The following is a 19,765-nucleotide window of genomic DNA, read 5'->3' as shown; positions in this document are numbered from 1 at the left end:
TTCTGAAATTCAGGTGGGATAGACTCAAGGTCATATTTTGGTTGCCTCAGATTTGGTTTAATTTTCCTCAACTTTAGCTTGAATTTGCATATGAGTAGTTGGTGGTCTGTGGTACCATTATTAATAATTAACAATAATATTATAAGGTACAGTTTAAGAAAGATCTTTGAGGTGTGTATCCTGTACTGAGGCTATTTCCCATAGATACATAGTTAATAGTGGATTGTTAAAGGGCTTTTTTATTCATTGTTGCACATTTTCTCCCCCACCCCTAGCCCACCCTACAGTGTGCTCCTTGTTCTAGATTGTTCTCATGTTGTTGTTGTTGTTAAGTGCCCTTGAGTCACAGGTGACTCATAGCGACCCTATGAACGAAAGTCCTAGACACCTCCTGTATAACTTCCTTCTTTTCTCCAGGTTCATAGGGTTTCTTGAGGCAAGCTATTGTGGAAGTGGATGCCACTCCTGCTTCCAAGCTTGTTTTAATGGGGGAGCTCCACCAAACACTGTCCACCATGGGTAACCGTTATTGCATTTGACACATCGAGTGTCACCATGTTCAGCTTCACAGCAAACACGAGTTACCTCTGTACAACAAGTGGACAAACCAGGGCTATACGACCTAGAAGAATGTTTCACCAAAAACAAAGGCAGGCCTGAGGGTTGTGGAGTAGTCACCCACCTTTGGCTCGGGAACCCCAGATTACATGGGTTGATACTGTATCTAGGGCAACGGAAATGGATGTGTCAGAATTAGTGAGACTGGTTTAGGCAAAGGTTCAGAGTTGCTGTACATAGGGTTGCTGTAGGTTGTAGGAGACTCAATGGCACATCACAACAACAACGTACTATATTGGGGGTTGTTGTTTTCATTTAAGCCTCTTGTTTAGTGTCAACAAGACCATGAGGAGGGCCTTTGTATTTAAAATTTGTTATTATATTTTGGAGGAAAATTCTTGTAAGTGGGGCAGCACTCTTCTGTAAATATGCTATACTGAGGTAACCTGGGGTTGCTGAGATGCTGAACCTTGTGCCATTGGAGTTTCAAATGGCATAACAATTACCCATGGTGGACAGTGTTTGGTGGAGCTCTCAGTGTAATACAAGTTTGGAAGCGGGAATGGCATCACTTGCTAAACAACATGCCTGTGGAACTCTATGCTCTTTGATAAATGTCAGAAGTTATAGAAAGGCTTCAGGCCTTTTGTTCATAGGGTTTCTATGAGGCCTGCTCAACTCGGTGACAGTCAACAACACCACATTACTGATAACACGCCTCTGGAAACTCTATGAACTTTGATAAATGACAACAGTTACAGAGAGGCTTCAGGCCTTTTTTTCATAAGGTCTGTTATGAGTTGTGAACGACTCAGTGGTTCAACGATTCAAGGGCAATCAGCAATAACAACAACATATTTACTATGTTTGAAAATGTACATACATAGTTTCCTATATTTTAAATGAAACAATAAGGTAAAGAAGAATTCTGTTTCCCTTTTTGCAAGTTGAATGCAACATGCTGTTTGGTTTGCTTATTGGTAAAGAATTGTGCTGCCAACACAAAGGTACACAGTTTGAATCCAGCAGCTGCTCCAAAGGAGAAGGCAGGGCAATCTCCTCCTGTGTGATTCATTGGCTCTGAAAACCTGCTGGAGGGTCAACTTGGGTCAGTTCGGACTCGAACCATGCACAACAACAACATACAAAGAAAGTTCAGTCATAGTAGAGACACAGGCAGCATTAATTTTAATAGCCTTTTCAGATAATTACAGGTATTTTTTCTATGACACCCAAACTAGGTAATTGGTAGTTTCCAAAAGATTGGTTGCAATACACAATTGGAAACCATATCAGTGACTTTTTTTGTATTATTTCATTACAACCCATTAAATTTGTCTTACATTTTGAATGACTCTTTACCAGTCCATGATTTTGTAACATATGTGGATTTTTGAAAAATATTAATTCACTGACATTGGCAGCTCATGAACTACTGACAAATTTCACTATACAATATTTTTAAAAATCACATGCATGTCACCACCAATCACATCATAACCATCTTTTAGGTATTGGGAATCTGTCATGCTTACTGTGTATACAAGTTTTCCAGTATTTTGAGTTTTGCCCAATTGTTTGAATTTTCTCATTGGCAATAAATACTGTCAGTTGCTGTTCTTGATGTGACAGGCTCACTTTGTACTTCTCTAAGAAAATGCCTACCAGCTACCCAAAGCTGAATAACCGTGTTTTGTCTGTCACTTTTTTTTTAAAGTAACAGTTGTATTCTGTTGGAAGTGGGGAAACCCAGCTAGTTCAGACTGCAATTGAAGTAACCACATAGGTGCTTTTTCTGTCAAGAAAGACATCATTCTCATACTTCAGTTTGTGGCAGAAGTGCATTAAATGTGTCTGCCTTTCAGCTCCCAGAACATTTAAGATGCGTACTTATGGGCTGTGATTTCATAAAATGTAGTGAAATTTGCTGCTTTTTCAGAAGGATTCCTCCACAAAGCTGATACCCTCCCTCAGGGGCATGGTGATGGAGAATCTGTGAATAGCCGTGTAGCCTGATGCACCACCTTCATTTGTACTAAGGGATCAGCGGCTCTTCTAGCGGGACTCTTGCACTGTCAGTGTAAATGTTCACACAGTAGGAAGGGCCTTAGTACCTTAAGAACAGAACTGCCTTCTTTTCAGTTAGTAGTCTGATAGAGCATTTAAATTCTCAGGGATTTTTAATATATGGCATGTATATGCATATGAATATGCATGTCAGCCTCTCAGGTTTTTAAAGTTATCAATATTTATGCAAACTATCAATATGTAAATGAATAATTAAAAGAATAAAATATAATAAATACATAATTTGTTAATATAAATAATGTTTTTATGAAAATTACTTCCTTTTTGAAAACAAGAATATTGAGTGAGGAGATGTCTATATACTACTGTAATGACCCTATACTAAATGACCCTGTGCTCCTTTTTGACCATACAGGACTCTGAAAGTACATTATTAGGGATATCCTTGGGTATTTAAGGAACTACAAGTCAGTGAGAAAAAGATAGACAGTCCCATATATAAATTAGCTCTGGTGGCCTGGTGGTAAGAAGATCTGCTGCACTCGTTAAGGCACACAGTTCATATCCACCCGGTGCTCTGTGGAAGAAGGATGAGCAGTCTCCTCTCGTGGGATTTACTGCCTCTGAAAACCTGCTGGAAGATCCACTACGGGCCAGTTCCAACTTGACAGCACACAAGAATAACAAAGAATGAATAGGAACAAAGAAATCACAGAAAGAGAAACCCAGATACCTCTTATAACAAAATTCTAATTAAAAAAAAATAGCTCAGCCTCCCTCATAGAGAAATGTGTTATAAGATAAATTCCTGTTCTGCACCAGCAGGCTGGGACAAATACACAGGTCAGGTAGCGCCAGGAGTGGGTGATAAGGAAGATGAAGGATGACAGGAGCGTTCACACATCTGAGATGAGAGCAGATGTGGCGGCAGCCACCTTGGAGAGCAAACTCACATCAAGATTGGAGATGCCCACCACCCAGAAATCCCTCCACCAGACACAAACCCTGGAGAAATCCCAAGGACACTTATGCAAGAGTGCTTACTGCAGCAGTGTTCACAATACAGAAACAGAGAAAAACTAAGTGTTCTCAGCAGGCAGATGGAAAAATTAATACATTCATTGAATGGAATGCAGTTAACACGGCACTTCAGAATTAGCATGCAGATATCTCCAAAATACAGTGTTCAGTGAGGGTTAAAATAGTCAAGTTGCAAAATGATGTAATTTATGGCATTTCTGTATAAAAACATGCTAAAGTAATATTTTTTTTTGTGGATACATTATAGTCAAAGTATAAGAAGTACATGAATTTGTATATTCGACTGTCAAGATAGTAGTTTCCTTTAGGGATGTGTGTACAGGGCATTCGCTGTAGCTGTAATGCTTTTGTTAAAAACAAACCCAAAGCTTTGGGGAAACTATAAAAGAATAATGGGATTTGTTACTACTGGAGATGGGACTTTCAGCTTCCTGTTTGTTTTTGTTTGCATGTAATAAACATTTCTCTATTTTAAAAAGTGTGCATCATCTGTAAGTGGTGAGAACAAGAGTAATTTTTTTTCTTTTTCTTACAGCAGTGTATATAGTTTTTTGTAACAAGCATGTTATTTTCATTTTTAAAAGGTAAGAAAGTTGTCTGGTGGTAGAGGCAAGGTGGCCAGTATATGAAATGCAGGGGGATTTACAGGAATTCTTAGCAGTGGTCCAAGATGAGAAGCAGAGGTGCTGAGAAGTGGTGGAATTCAGGGTCAGCGTGCCACGTTCCACTCCCAGCAAGGAAGTGACATTTTGAAACATCACCAGTCTCATTCTAAGAACCATTAAGCCAGATCGCTGCAAAGTCAGTTTTTCTGAACACATCAGAAAGCTGTGGATGCAAAGAAGCCTAACTGAACTAAACTTGAGAAACTAATGAGATCTTCAGAGGAGGGGAAAAAAATTCATAGCTTCTCTCCAGCCTGGCAGAGCAGTAAGAGGAGGAAGATTTGCCCTTTTCAAGACTGGACTAGCAAGACAGATTAAAATTCTGTTAAAATTCTGAGGTGCTGAGTTAGGTGCAAAACTAAACCCTTCCTCATGCTCTTTCCTGAAAGTTTTCATGAATGCCCAGAGGTAGGACACCAAAGCTGGAGTGCAGGCAGGACTGTTAAGAGAGGTCACTGTCCTCAAGTGTGACAGTCTCTCTGAAGAGTGGGAGAGCAGTGGACTCACGGAGAGCAGGGATGAGTGCGGAGAGAAAGCGGCCCAAAGCGCTGTCATCTTCTAACTGCAGAGAGAGGGGAGTGGAATAGAAAAACAATCACAATAGAAAAATTAAAATGGCTGTGATATAGCTAAATATCAGTGGAAGGTCAGAAAGGAAAACAGACATAAAACAGCATCGATAAACAGCCGCTCGTTTTCCTGTGCTTTGTCTTTGGCATGCATTTCCCCATCCTTTTGCTTTTGACCATACCTGTATCCGTATAATTAAAGTGTGTTTCTTGAAGTTAGTACTTAGTTGGGACTTAAAAAACAACACCTTTACAATCTCTGACTTGTAATTGGTTGGTTTACATCACCTACATTTAATGTCATTATTAGTATGTTTGCATTTAAATCTACTTATTTCTGGATTGTGTGTGTTTATGTGTATGTATATATAATGTTTTTGTGTTGTATCCATCAAATCAAAACACCCATAACTGACCCTCCAGTGTGTTTTCAGAGGCAATTAATCGCACGGGAGGAGATTGTCCATCCTTCTACCACAACAGCTGGTGGATTCGAACCATGTTCCTTTGGGATTGCAGTGCAGCTTCTTACCACTAGGCCACCAGAGCTCGTAGCGCTCTCTCACGCACTCTCTCTGGCTCGGTGTGTGTCTCTCTGTGTGTGTATATATAATATGTTGTTGTTATTGGTTGCCTTCGTGTCGAGCACGGCCCAGAGACCATGTGAACAAAAGGCTTGAAGCCCCTCTACAACTATTGTCATTTATCAAAGTTCATAGATTTTCCGGAGGCATGTTATTTAGGAAGTGGATGCCACTCCTGCTTCCAAACCTATCATAGTATGTTGTTGATTTTATATGCCATTGAGTCACTGGTGATGAATAGCGACCCTGTGTACAGCAGCTCTGAACCTTTCCCTGTCCTGAGCCAGTCTCACTATGACACACCAAACCCCATCGCCCCAGTTACTCTATCAATCCCTCTCATCTGGGGTCTTCCTCTCCTGCACTGTCTGTCTGTCCACCCTTCTAAGCATGATGTCCTTCTCCAAGGACTGATCTCTCTGGCCACGTGCCCAAAGTAAATGAGGCAGAGCTTCCAAATCCTGGCCTCCAAGGAAAGACTTGACTTCACCCTCTCCAAGATAGACCTGTTTGATTTCTTGGCGGTCCATGGTATGTTCAAGACTCCTTTCCAGCATCACAACTCAGAGGCATCTCTTCTTCTGTCATCCTTAGTCATTGTCCAACTCTGAAGCATAACAAGTGATTGAAAAGACGATAGCTTGAATTAGGTTCACCTGTGTATCTAGACTGACGTTGCTCTTCAGCACTCTGGAGAGGACCACGATAGCAGATTTTCCCCATGCAGTTCGTCTTTTGATTTCCTGACTGCTGGTGTTAAGGGTGTTGATTGTGGATCTGAGCAAGCTGTAATTGTTAACAACTTCAGTCTCTTCTTATCTAATATGGTGCTGCCAATTGGCCCAGTGGTGAGAATCTTTGTCCTCTTGATGTTGAGCTTCAATCCATATTGAAGACTGCAGTCCTTGACCTTTTGCACCAAGTGCTTCAGGTTGTCTTCAGTTTCAACAAGCAAGGTTATGTCATCTGCATATCGTAGGTTAAGAATCTTCCTGCAATCCTTATGCCATACTCCTCCTCATAAAGCCCTGTTTCCCAAATGATCTGTTCTGCATGCAAATTGAAAAGGTACAGGGACAGGGTACATCCCTGACACACTCCTTTCCTGCTTTTGAATCATGCACTGTTTCCTTGCTCTTTTCTCAGGACTACTTCTTGGTCCATGTATAGGTTTCTCATAAGCACGATCAAGTGCTCTGAGATTCCCATTTTCGTCAAGGTTAGCCACAATTTATTGTGATCTACACAGTCAAATGCCTTTGCATAGTCAATGAAACACAGGTAGACACTCTTCTGGCACTCTCCACTTTCTGCCAAGACATTGACAATAATGTCTAGTGCCACAGCCTCTTCTAAGTCCAGCCTGTATGGTATTCTCCATCAGTGTACTGTTCAAGTCTTTTCTGGAAAATCTTCAGCAGTATTTTGCTAGTGTGTGATATTAGTGATATTGTTCAATAATTTCCATACTGTCAGGTCACCTTTTTTTTGGAATGGAAATAATTATAGATCTCTTCCAGTCAGTTGGTCAAGTAGTTATCCTCCAGATTCTTGGCACAACTTGGTAAGCACATGCAGAGCTGCATCTGTTTGCTCAAATGTGTCAGTTGGTATTCCATCAATTCCTGGGGCCTTATTTTTTGCCAGGTCCTTCAGAGCAGCCTGCACTTCGTCCTTCATCACCACTGCCCCTTGCTCATATGTTGTTTCTTGAAATTCTTCTGGGTCAGCCAGTTCTTTTTGGTACAGTGACTCTGCATACTCCTTCGGCCTGTTTTTAATGCTTCTTGAATCATTCAGTATCCTGCCCATAGTATCCTTAAGCATTGCAACTTATGGCTTGCATTTATTCTTTAGTTCTTTCAGCTCAAGAAATGCTGAGCGAGTTTGGCCCTTTTGATTTTCTGATTCCAGCTCCTTGCACATTTCATTATAATATTTTCCCTTGTCTTTCTGAGCAGCCCTTTGAATCTTCTATTCAGCTCCTCACCTTCTTGATTTCTTCCCTTTGCTTTGGCTTCTCGGCCCTCTAGTGCAAAGTTCAGAGTCTCTTCTCACATTCATTTTGGTCTTTCCTTCTTCCTTCTTAATAATGACTCTTTACATTCTTCATGAACGGTATTCTTGATATCTTCCCACAGCGTCACTTCTTCATTGGTGTTCAAGGCTGCAAACCTAGTTCAAAACCAGTTGGTTTTTTTCATGAGCGATAGACTCAAGGTCAAATTTTGATTCCTGTAGATATGATTTAACCACCTTTAGTTTTAATTTGAACTTGCATGTAAGCAGTTTATGGTCTGTTCCACAATCAGCACCTGGCCTGATTTTCACTGCTAATAATGGTTCCTTCCACAGATGTAATCCATCTGATTCCTTTGCATCCCATCAGGTGAAATCCATGTGGATAGCCTGCATTTGTTTCTTATAAAAGGTATTTGCTATGAATAAATAATTGATTGTACAGAATTCTATCATTCTAACACCAGCCTCATTTCTGTCACCAAGTCCATACTTTCCAATTACTGATCCCTCTTCCTGATTCCTATCTTTTGCATTCGGCCCCCCATTATTATTAAAGCATCTTGGTTACCTGTTCGATCAATTTCTGACTGACTGCAACAGTTGATAGAAATAATCTGTTTCCTCTTCTTTGACTCTGGTTGTAGGCACATAAATTTGAATGATATTAACAGGTCTTCCTTGTACATGTATTAATATTATCCTGTCATTCACAATATTGCATTTCAAGATGGATCTAGAAATGGCCTTTTAAACTATGAAAGTGACCCCTTTTTCCTCACCTTTTCATCTCCAGCATAGTAGATCACATAATAAAGGTCAATTCATTAAACTATTCGTACACATTATAATCCTAAATGTGTATACACCTATAACAATAGAATCTCAAAAAACGTGAAGCAGGAAATGTTTGTCTTGTTAGGTGCCATTTGGGTGGTTTGTGTCAAACAGAAGGAAGCATTATTTTGTCCCGTCCCATTCTCATCGTTGCTGTGGGTGAGCCCGCCTACAGCTGCTGCTAACCCTAACCTTAACCCTAACCCTTAGTCCTTGATTAAAGCATCTTCCTTTTTTTTTCTCTGATCCTCTGCTTTACTGAACTGTGTTGTCTTTGTCTAGGGACTAGTCCTTTCTGACAATATGAATAAAGTGCGCGACGTAAAACCTTGCCATCCTCTCGGTCTCAACTCAGATTACCTTTAAGAACTAACTCCAAAGTAGCAAGTTGTTTCTTCATGCAATTTATTTATTTCATAAGAAATAGCTATGCCAATTAACCTTTTAAAGAATATACATAAACATAAGCAGAATCTTCAGTATATGTAACTTTAAAAACATTCAAACCATTTCGTACTTTGTGTCTCTTTTCTAACATCAATGATCGACTACATTGATAATATAACTTGAAATTGAATTTCATATTTCATTTCACATTTTTCTTTGTCATTAGTTGCTTGGAAACTTAACATTTGCTACGCTGAGCTTCCCGAAATCCTACTGTGCACCAAACTGATTTCTTGGGTTTCAGTGAAAGTTTAAAAAGGTGCATATTTTTTGTTACATTTAATTAAATATTGTCCCCATCTTTCATATCAGCCTTTCATTTCCTTCTAATTTTTACCTTTTTCCCTTTAAACCAAAGTTCATTTGTGTAATCTTTTGGGGGGGGGGGAAGTTTGTTTATACTAATAGCTTATGGATGTTCATTATTTAATTAAAAAGGGCTTATAAAATTAACGTCTGAAATTCATATAAGCACATTTAGTATTCTGTATCACCAGGAGATTTGATTATTATAATCTTTTTAGGGATTGGATGGTTTGAGATCATAGCAAACATTAGTTTGCATTTATAAGACTCTAGAATGGAATTCCGTACAGTATTGTAAGTGAACTGAACACTGCTGGTGGAATACATTTTTATTTCAAATCTAACCGTCTTCCTAGCCAGCCTTGACAAAGTAGGCACACTGTACCAGCCACAGTGACCAGTCAGTCACTGAGGGCCACAGACAACATAAAACAAGTCCATTTTTCTACTCAGTACGCTTACTGTGATGGGACCAGGCAAGGCCATTTCCAGTGCACTGATGTGTGCAGTCGGCAAAAAACTAATTAATATTCCAGAAAACTAGAGTCAAATCAAATATTACCTTAGCCACTAAAAAACTGCTTTAAAGTTAAGTGGATGGAGAATTGAGTATTATGCTAAGAGATAAAAGAACAGTAACAATATATGTATGAGAAAGGAAATTAACTAGGTGGTTGTTTTACCTCTGACCTTTCTCATTCAGTAGTTAAAACTTTAGGAATGCAAAAATCCGTGAGACACTCACTGTTTAATAGTGGAGGAATATTCGCCTCCCACCCTGTCCTGCCCCTGCTGCTTCCTGATATAGCCCTTTCCACAGTGCAAGCCCACGTGGTTACACTGCTCTGTTCCTGTGCTCTGTCAAATTGGAACCAACCCCTAGCTGACCCTCCAGCAGGTTTTTGAGGTGGTGAATCCCACAGGAGGAGATGGCCCGTCTTCTCCCCTGGAGCAGCTGGTGGATTTTGTGTTGCAGTGTGATTACTTACCACTTAGCCATCGGATCTCACTGTGGTTTTCACTCTACCCACAGTAGCTATGTCTCATTGGTCTAGCAATATTTGTCTTTTGTTCATCAGAAATACCCACTATTATTGCATCAGTTTTTTCTCTCTCTCTCTCTTTGTAAATCCAGCTTCCAGTTCCTGATTTTCAGTCACTGGTAAAAGAAAGATTATGCAGAATCATGTCTGAACACAAACGGAATAAAACTCCTAGATAATTCATTATAGAGGAAGAAGAAAGAGGCAATAAAAAACCAAGTCCATTCTGTTAAGGGGAATTATCATTTCAGATCAAACATCGATTCTTCTCTTTGTGTGGCCCATTAAAGTCGTCAGGGAACACTGAATACTTCCTCAGTGCCAGGAATTTTTCTAAATGCTGAATTTCATTATTTTATCTTCGTAGTACTACAAAGAGGTAAAGGACTATGGATAATTCGTTTTAAAGGTAAAGTTCCCAAAAGGTTAATTAGAAATCCAGTGTGTCGTGTTCTTGATTATAGGACAACCTGACAAGGGCCACAGCTAAGTTTTGAACCCAGATCTCTTGACACATGTCCAGAGTTGAGTTTGGGTTTTGTGTGGTTTTCACAGTTCTGTGCAAGGGCAGTCTTCAAGCTTTCTGTACAATCCAGCAATCTCATGCTGTGGCTTACAAGGGTGGAGGTGGACTAGGGAGCGTTGATTTATGAAGTGTCCTTTCTCCTTGCGCAGTATGAACCCAGAGGACCTGGCCGGCCCTTGTACCAAAGAAGAATCTCGTCGAGCGCAGTGCAGCCTTGTTCTGAAGAAGTAAGCACTCCTCAAGACAGTCTTGCTCAGTGTAAAGAGCTTCAGGACCATAATCATCAATCTTCTTTCAGCTTTTCATCCCCGGAGTCCTGGGTAACCACCACCTCATCTGCCCCCTACCAGAACATTCCGTGCAATGGATCCAGCAGGACAGCTCAGCCCAGAGAGTTGATAGGTATGAGGGGGTGGGCGGGTTGCCAAATCTGTGCTGTTGCCGTTCTTTATATTCTTCTCTTAGATATTTATGGAGTTTTTTTTCTTCTACCCTCTCCCCCTCATCTCCCAATTTATGTTACTAGTTTAAATAATGTTTAATGGGCATAGCTCCTAGCAGCTTGCCTCAGGCAGATATATTTGCTTTGGGGCTGTTGTTGTTGTTAATGTGCTGTCAAGTCACCTACTGCTCATAGTGACCCAGTGAACAGTGGCCCTTAACACTGCCCTGTTCTGAGCTAACCTCTGGTTCCATGTTACGGAAGGTAAGAAGATGCATTCATATTTAATCATTTTTAATTCTGACTAATGGAGAAAGTAATAAAATGTAAAACATCTGGCTTAGGGAAAGTTTTTTTCTGCTGTTTGGGTTTTTTCTCGAGGATTGGGGTGGGAGTTGGTTAGGTTAATAGTAATCAGTTTTCAAGGATTTGTTGTTAATAAAACTTTTGACAGTGTGCTATATAATAGTTTGGCTGTGAGAGAAATCAGCCAAGTCCAATGTTTTCAAATGTACAAACTTTGTGAGGTTTGCGTTTTTTTTTTTTTCCTACCTTGTAGTCCAACAGAGAAGTCTATGCCAAAAGGGAGCAAAATTGTCATGAAAAGGGATAGGAATGGACAGGTTGTGAACTTGCCCTGTGTGGTGGAAGGGGCTACCCTTTAACCTTGACTATGTATATACTTTCATCTTTCTTTTCTCTTTGGTCATGTTGATAGTAAAGAAATTAAGTTGTTTGACTTCTGTAGTCTTATTCTTTGTAGGCTGCAGACATGGTATTTGCCTGTGATCTCTGTGTGATACATTTCTGACTTTGTAGCTTCAGTCTCTGTATCTGAAATTGATTTTGTTCATCTTTAGAATGTGAGTTCGTTGATCCTGTAACTGACTCAGTTTTTAGGATAGACATCCCACTGCCATCAGGTCTATTCAGACTCATAGTGACCCTTTCTCAGTCCCAGAAAAGATTGCCCAGCTTTCTTCCAGAGAGTGACTGGTGAATTCAAACTTCTAACCTTGCAGTTAGTAGCCTGATGTATTACTCACTTTGCCACTAGGGCTTGCAGAATAGCAGACATCTTAGGACAGCGTTAACAATTTTGGGTTTTGTGTCTTGGCTAGAAACGTGGTCATTTTAAATCTTTTTTTTTTTTTACATTTATTATTAATTTCATTCAAAATTTACAGAGACTTTGGGTTTCCATTCATTCATTGTTGCACTTTTCTCTCCTCCCAACCCTACCCCCTAGTACACTACCCTCTTGGAAAAGTAAAAGAAAAATTCTTTCATTGTTTTACAAACCCTCCCCCAGGTCCACTCCACCACGTAGCCTTCGCTCTAGACTCCTGTCATGACAGAAATACCTAATCACATATATCCCTTTTAAACAGTTTTCTCCTTCATCTGTTTGAATCATTTTAAATCTTGAAGCATTCCTCTGTACCTACTGTGTGCTTGAAGCAGTCCTCTGTACCTAGTGTGTGCAAGCTAGAGCCCTTGTGGTACAGTGGTTAATGGGTGAACATACCAGGCTACCTGAGGGAGATCTGGTAGCTCACTGGGTAAGGAGCTGCACTACCAAACCAAAGGGAAGCCGGTTTGAATTTCCCAGCTGCACTGTGGGAGAGACATGGATCATTTACCCCAAGTGATTTACAGCTTCCCAAAAAAAACAACTGCTGGAGTATCAGCTTTTGGTTGGTTCTGACTTGATGTGGTGAATAACAACAACAAACTATTCAGTAAGGGGACGATGGGCAGTCTACTAAGGATTTACAGACTTGGAAACCCTGGGTACAGTTCCCTGGCCCATAGGGTTGAAAGGAGTTGGAACTGACTCTGTGGCAGTGGGTTTTTATGTATAAGCTGCTATAATTTTTTTTTCATAATTTTCATGAACGTTCACATAGATTTTGGATTTCCATTCATTCAATCCCCACCAGCTGCTATATTTTTGTACTTAAATTCTTTTATACCTCTGAATCTGTCTCTGGACTTTTCAATGAAGTTGTGGCTGGTTTTGCACAGTATAGTTACTGTGGTTTGTTCTAAATTCTTCATTGTTTTCTTCCTAGATATAGAAATTCTAGGTGTTGACCAGACTATCTACATAATTAAGCAAGCCTTGGTGTATAGTATGCAATATATCACGCTATTATCCAAAAGGTCAGCAGTTCAAATCCACCAGTTACTTCTTGGGAGGAAGATTGGCAGTCTCCTTACAGCATTGAAAACCCAATAAAGAGCTGGAATGAGGCAATCTGGACCCGACGGCAGTGGTTTACTTTGATGTTTTAAAGGTTGAATATAACCATGCTCATACTATCATTTGAATTTCCTAAGAAACATCTAAATTATAATTCATTCTTCCTGTGGTCTCCTCAGTCATGTTCTCAGGACTCATTTTACCTGATGGCATTTATTTGGCCCTCGGCCCAGGCCACTGCCATTGCTGTGTACTCAGGTTACACGTTTGTCTCTTTCTCTCCAGTGATGTCATGACTTCCTGAGAGACCACTTCGTAGTGTCCTTGTGCCTAGCACAGCACTGAGTATCTGGAAAATGTCAGTAAATATTTGTTGACTTAAATTGAGGTGGTAATACCAGGTTTTAGAAAGATAACTGAGCAGATTCAAGATAAGAGAAATAACCTATGAGAGAACCAAGAAAATAGAGATGAGCTAATTCACTGAACAACAACAAAATCCTCTACACTCAGAAGACTGTTCATCTGTCTCCCACAGAGCAGCTGGGAGATTCAAACTGCTGATGTCTGGGTTAACAGCTTGGTACACTACCTACTATATAGTAAAGGCTATCTAATTATGTAGATGGTCTGGTGAGAACATCTAGAATTTGTCTAGGAAGAGAATGATAAAGAATTTAGAATAAAGCTACTGTAGCTAAACAGTACAAGTGCAGAAATAGACACAACTCTTTGTTGTGCCTAGACTTATTAAAAGGTCCTGAAGAATTTAGTATATAATCAAAGAAAGATCCACATGGCAAAGATGGATTATTCAATAAATGATAGTGATTGAGTTCTCTGTCACTCAGGAAAAATATATAGGTGGGCAAAGTTATACCTTAATACCAAATAGTGAAGAATTTTAGACAGATCAGACATCTTTAGTTGAAGGTATGAAATGATAAAAAAATTTAAGGGGGGGAAAATAAAGTAAATATCTGACCCTATGAAGATTTATTTACATAAAATCTAAAGTATTTGTTGACAAAACGGAGATTTATGAAGAAGTACAAAGTAAGCAAAAATATTTACAACATACGACAAAGTTGATATTCTTCATATATAAAAAGATTTTACAAACCAATTAAAGTAGCACACAAGCACTCAAATAGACTAATAGAAGCTACCTCGAGGCAGCCTAACACTGGGTAATAAACAAAAATGTCTGTAAATACCATTAATCAAAGAAATGACAATTAAAACTACACCAGGACAGTTATTCACTTTAAAAATGGGATAAACTTTAAGAAAATAATATCTGCAGCGCTGAGGGAAGCAGTCACACTTATCTGCTGGTGATGTGAGAATAATGACACGAGGCAGTATCTCTTAGGAGAGAATTTAATCAGAGTTATTAGCAAAAGCTTCAATTGTGTTTATTCCCAGACATTACACTTCCAGTAATTTATATTAAGGAAACGCAACTCATTCCTGTCAAGTTGGAACTGACTCACAGCTGAACCCTCAGTGCTTTTCAGAGGCTGTAAATAGCACAAGCGAAAATTGTCTGCCAGATTCAAACAACCAGAGAGGCATTTCGGGGTTAGCAAGCCTTTGGCATCTTTCTATGGACTGTTATGTACTTGTCGAGTTGAGTACAACTCACAGGGACTCTGAACAAAAGATCTGAACCCTGTTCTATCCTGTGCTATCCTCACTCTTCCTGACACATGCGAGCCCATTGCGGCAATCACATCAATCCACCTGGTTGAGCATCTTTCTCTCCTTCACCTACTGTCCACCCTTCCTAGAATAATTTCCTTCTCTAAGGAATAGCCCCTCCTAGCAACAAGCCCAAAGTATGTGAAGCCTTCAAAGAGCATTCCAGCAGCACCCTCTCCAGGACATACCTGTTCTCTTGGCCGTGCGTGGGATATTCAGTGCTCTTCTCCAACACCACAGCTCAAAGGCTTTTTCTGTTGTCTTTATTCATTGTCCAGCTCTCATATGCATAGCAAGTGATCAGAAAGATCACAGGGCTAACCACCTGTTCTGTCTACACCCACAAAGTGTAAAGGGACAGCCCTAAGTTTTTACACTTCAAGTAGTTCATCATGGTAGCCAGAACAGGAAGAATTATGAGCAAAGCCTTGGACTGGGAGCCCCAGAGGAGGAGCCTAAAGCGGGAGATGGAGTGCTGAGGAGAGCAGCACCCCACGCAGCCTCCAGCTTCCGGCGCCCTCAGCCAGGATTGACTGGAAGCAACCTGCTTGAATCTCTGCTTAAAAGAAATTCTTCATCGTCGTTATCTTCACCTGCTGCACCTGCAGCTCTGAAGTCATGAAAAAGGCTTCAAGCCTTGTCTTTCCTCGCACTAATGTAAGGCTCAGTGAGAACCATATGCTCCTGTCTGACTTACCAACAAATTCTTAAAAACACATGAGCGACTCTTATGTGTGACCCTGGGATTTACCCTTTGCAGTCCTTAAGGATGTGCGCAGAGGAAAACAGACCAGTCACTTCAGGCTTGTGTTTGGTATTTGTGAAAATTCATTTTCTTCTTCAGACTTTGCTGTAATTTCCAAATTATCCCAATGAAGATGTACTTTACTTTATAAACCAATAAAATGTTATATTGATATTTTAAGAGCTTGAAAACAGACACAATATTGACAGCAAACTCATAGTGAGATTAAGTGAGCAGTAAAATAAGTTTGGAAGGGTGGATCCAGGTTTTTGAAACATTTAAAGATTATTAGAGGAAAGGATATTAAGTTATGATTGTGTGGTTTCTGGAACATTTTTCTCCTTTTCTTGTTCATTGGTTACTTAATAAATATCACAAGAAAGAGAGTAACATTTTTAACAAATAGAATCCAGTGTTGTTATTACTTAGATTAATAAGGAGCTGTTTTGACCAAAGTACTGAAGAGCAGTGATGTCAGACTGTAGACTTAAGATGCACCTTAACCAGGCCATAGTCTTTGCAGTTATTTGCTATGCATCCGAAAGCTGGACAGTGACTAGGGACGATAAAAGAATTGATGCCTTTGAGCTGAGGTGCTGGAGAAGATTATTGAATATACTATGGACTGCTAAGAGAACCCTAGAGAGGGTGAGACCAGGATGCTTCTTGGAGGCAAGGATTCTGAAGCTTCGTCTGATATACTTTGGACATATTGCAAGGCAACCAGTCCTTGGAGAGGGACATCATGCTTGGGAGGGTGGAGAGACAGCACAGAGAGGAAGACTCTCAATGAGATAGATTGATTCAGTGACTGGGGTAATGGGGGTAGGTGTGTCAGAGACAGTAGGATTGGCACAGGATAGAGCAGGGTTTAAGGCTGTTGTGTTTAAGGCTGCTATGAATCGTAGGCAACTCAATGGCATAAAACAACAACTACACATAAAGTTAATTTTTCTGTTGTGTTTTTAAAATACATTTTAAATTTTTTAATTGTTATTTACTTGAGTGAAAGTTTACAGAACAAATCGGTTTTCTCTTAATTCTATTAACAATTGTCTGATGACATTGGTTGCAGTCCCCACAAATAGCACTCTTCCCGCTTCCCCTGTGTTTTGCATCTCCAGCTGTTGTAAACAGATTTTTGAGAAGACAGTGTTTACGTGTGTGCGCGCACGTGTGTGTCTAAGTCTGTTGGCATTTCTGTTGACCTAGTGGCAAGAACCCGTGCTGCAATCCTGAAGGCAAGGGGTTTGAGGCCACTATCTGCTCCATGGGAGAAAGATGGGCAATCTCCTCCCGTGCAATTGACTGCCTCTGTAAACCTGCTGAAGGGTCAGCTATGGGTCTGTTCTGACTGAGGTACACAAGTATATGTATAAATATATACACTGAAACTTCTGGATGATATGCTAACTCTATTTTATCATTTGAGTATTTGCCAGGGAGTTTTCCCACAGTGAAGGTACCGTTTCACAGCCCATCAGCAGTAGATGAGACTTCCAGTTACTCCACAATTAAGCCTTATCTTTAGACCAGTCCACCAATCTTATGACAGTATTTTTAACTTTCTTTAAAAAATTCTCATTTTTAAGTTATGAACAGTTAATGTAACATTAATATGGTATATTAGCATAGTAATAAATAGCATATTAATGTAATACATATCAAATAGTACAGTTATACAAATTTTATTATCAAGATTTTAATTAAGACCTTTAATATATATGAGTTGTTCGAGTTCATGAGGTTAATTCTTTGTGAGAATGTGTTCATACAATAAAGACGTTCACTTCGATGTGTTCTATTTTCAACAATGTCTGACAGAATTTGTTTGTCCTTGAAGCTATGCTGTGGAAGAGTGTCCCCGTACGTAAGAACAAGGCCTCGGTTGAGACAGCCTGCCTTCCCTTCAACCGTTCTTCTTTCTGCTCTCTGCTTTTAGCTCCTCCCAAGACTGTCAAGCCCCCTGAGGAACAGCTAAAGCCCGAAAACCTGGAGTTGTCCAGCTGCTTCAACTATACTGTGCTGCAGCATCTTGGCCAGTTTCCACCCCTCATGCCCAACAAGCAGATCGCAGAGTCCACCAGCAGCAGCAGCCAGCAGAGCTCTGTGGGGAGCAAGCCCACCATGTCCTATGCCAGCGCTCTGCGGGCCCCTCCCAAGCCCAGACCCCCGCCTGAGCAGAGGAAGAAGAGCAGCGACCCTCTGTCTCTCTTCCAGGAACTCAGCCTGGGCAGTTCCTCAGGCAGCAACGGCTTTTACTCCTATTTTAAATAATCACTTTTTCCCTCTTGGGAGAATGTTTTAATTTTCTGTTTGTATTGATAGAATTAAGATAGTTGGACTTCATCTATAGAGGCACAGTTCCCTTTGTTTTTAATATTAAATATGTTCTCACTTAATTGCTTTGCTGCTAGACTTGCAACTAATTTTTCAACGTATATCCCATTATTTTGCATTTTTGATGTGTCAATTTTGACAGCTTTTATGTAGAATAAAAATATTTTTAAATTTGTGTATTGTTACTATGTTTGCACCAAGCTAGCAGCTAAGAGGTTAATTGTGCAACTATAAAAAAAAAAGAGAAAAAAGTTTGTCTAAAATGTATTTAAAAAGAAAAAAAAATTGTAAGTAGCATTTACATTTATTCAATAATATTACCATAGGCTGGGTTTCTGTACCAGAAATGGCCAGTTGATGTACAAAATGTATGTTATTTTTGCTTAAATTCATTTAAAATTTTTTAAAATAAAGGGGCAGCATCTTCTAAATACTTTAAGTTTTATCAGTTTTTGTTTTTTTGGGGTTTTTTTTTTGAGGGGGGATAGGATGCTGCATTCTAAAACTTTTATCGTTTGAGGGTCTGTATGATGTGCTGTTTTAAAACCATCCGTGAGGATAGAATTAAAGGCATTCTTTGCAGGAATACTTAGTATGTCACTGGTTTTTGGGTTTTTTTTTAAAGTGAAATAAAAAACATTGACATACTTATTTTTTTGGACAAGCTACACTGTAAGCTTGTTTTTAATGTTAATTTGATAGTGGTTGTTTTATTAGTTTGTTGGGTTTTTTTTAAACAAATCATGAAGCTGAAAAATTTTTAGGATTGTTGGTGCTTGGTAGACTTGATAACTATTTTAAAAATGCGTGAATTCAGTAAGCTCCTTTCGCCCCTCACTATGCATGTGAAACCCCCGCTATCTGGCCTCGTCTCCCCTTTGCTAGTGGTAAACACACTTGTGCTGCTTCACAGTTTGGGTTCCTCTGCCCCCACACCTCAGCAAAAATTTTGGTACCTTATTTGATGTTTACATTAAAATGTGACATTACATATGGAAATTCAGATATTTTGCTAACTTTTTTATTTTGTGTGAGGAACATCGTTAAAGAAATACAATGTCAAAGAGATATCAAAATTCATCTAAATCTGGGACAGAAGACTACCCTTATTTTTTGCATCTTTTGGTTTTTCTAAAGTAACCCTACTAAACTTGTGCAAAAATGTGGAATTTAAACAGCTCTCTTAATTATTCTGTAGTCTGAAAATGGTTTTGAAGGAATTTTGGTAAAACCCAAAGGAAAAACGCCCTCGTAAAACTCATGATCTTGTAACATTTTTGAAGCAATGCATGTCCTTATCATGTCTCCTGATCTGTTAATACTATTACACTTCAGAGATTGTGAAACTACAGTATACCTCTCTCTTCCTCCCTTTCCGTAAATGAGTCTGGGAAACGATGCACATGAATCCAGCCTTCCTGGTGATCTACTCAGAATTTCTTTTTCTTGGTTTGCGTGGTCTTTTGAATAGGCTAGGCTGTCCTGAATGCAGTGGACATGTTTAAAATGCACAGTAACTGGGGTGCAGACGAGAGGCTCTCTCTTGGAGCTTAGCCTGTGTCTGCCTCCCACAACCATAACCCTGGATGGTTGGGGTGAGAGGGGTGGAAGGTCCTCGAGCCACAGGACATGTGAGTGGTGCCTTGTTCCCTCCGCTCTCACACTTGGCTCACATCTGTATGCGGCTCCGCATTACAGGCTGCAG

The 19,765-nt window shown here is 39.8% G+C and overlaps 1 protein-coding gene across 2 annotated transcripts in view; it reads left to right on the top strand.

The window, feature by feature from the left end:
* HELZ (helicase with zinc finger) overlaps positions 1–18,292 on the top strand; it is a 204,882-nt gene extending 186,590 nt beyond the window's left edge. Inside the window, exons 30-31 of one of the 2 annotated variants that reach the window (XM_006886268.1) lie at positions 10,773–11,025; positions 17,663–18,292. In XM_006886268.1, coding sequence (XP_006886330.1) covers positions 10,773–11,025; positions 17,663–17,997 — 588 coding nt within the window. In that variant the 3' untranslated portion in view covers positions 17,998–18,292. The remainder of the gene's footprint in view (positions 1–10,772; positions 11,026–17,662) is intronic. The other variant, XM_006886267.1, reaches the window with a different exon arrangement.
* The last annotated feature ends 1,473 nt before the right edge of the window (positions 18,293–19,765 follow it).

Source organism: Elephantulus edwardii, unplaced genomic scaffold (genome assembly GCF_000299155.1).
Source record: "Elephantulus edwardii isolate Elephantulus edwardi_28Jun2011 unplaced genomic scaffold, EleEdw1.0 scaffold00048, whole genome shotgun sequence".
NCBI lineage: Eukaryota > Metazoa > Chordata > Mammalia > Macroscelidea > Macroscelididae > Elephantulus > Elephantulus edwardii.
This window is presented reverse-complemented; position numbering and strand designations above follow the sequence as displayed.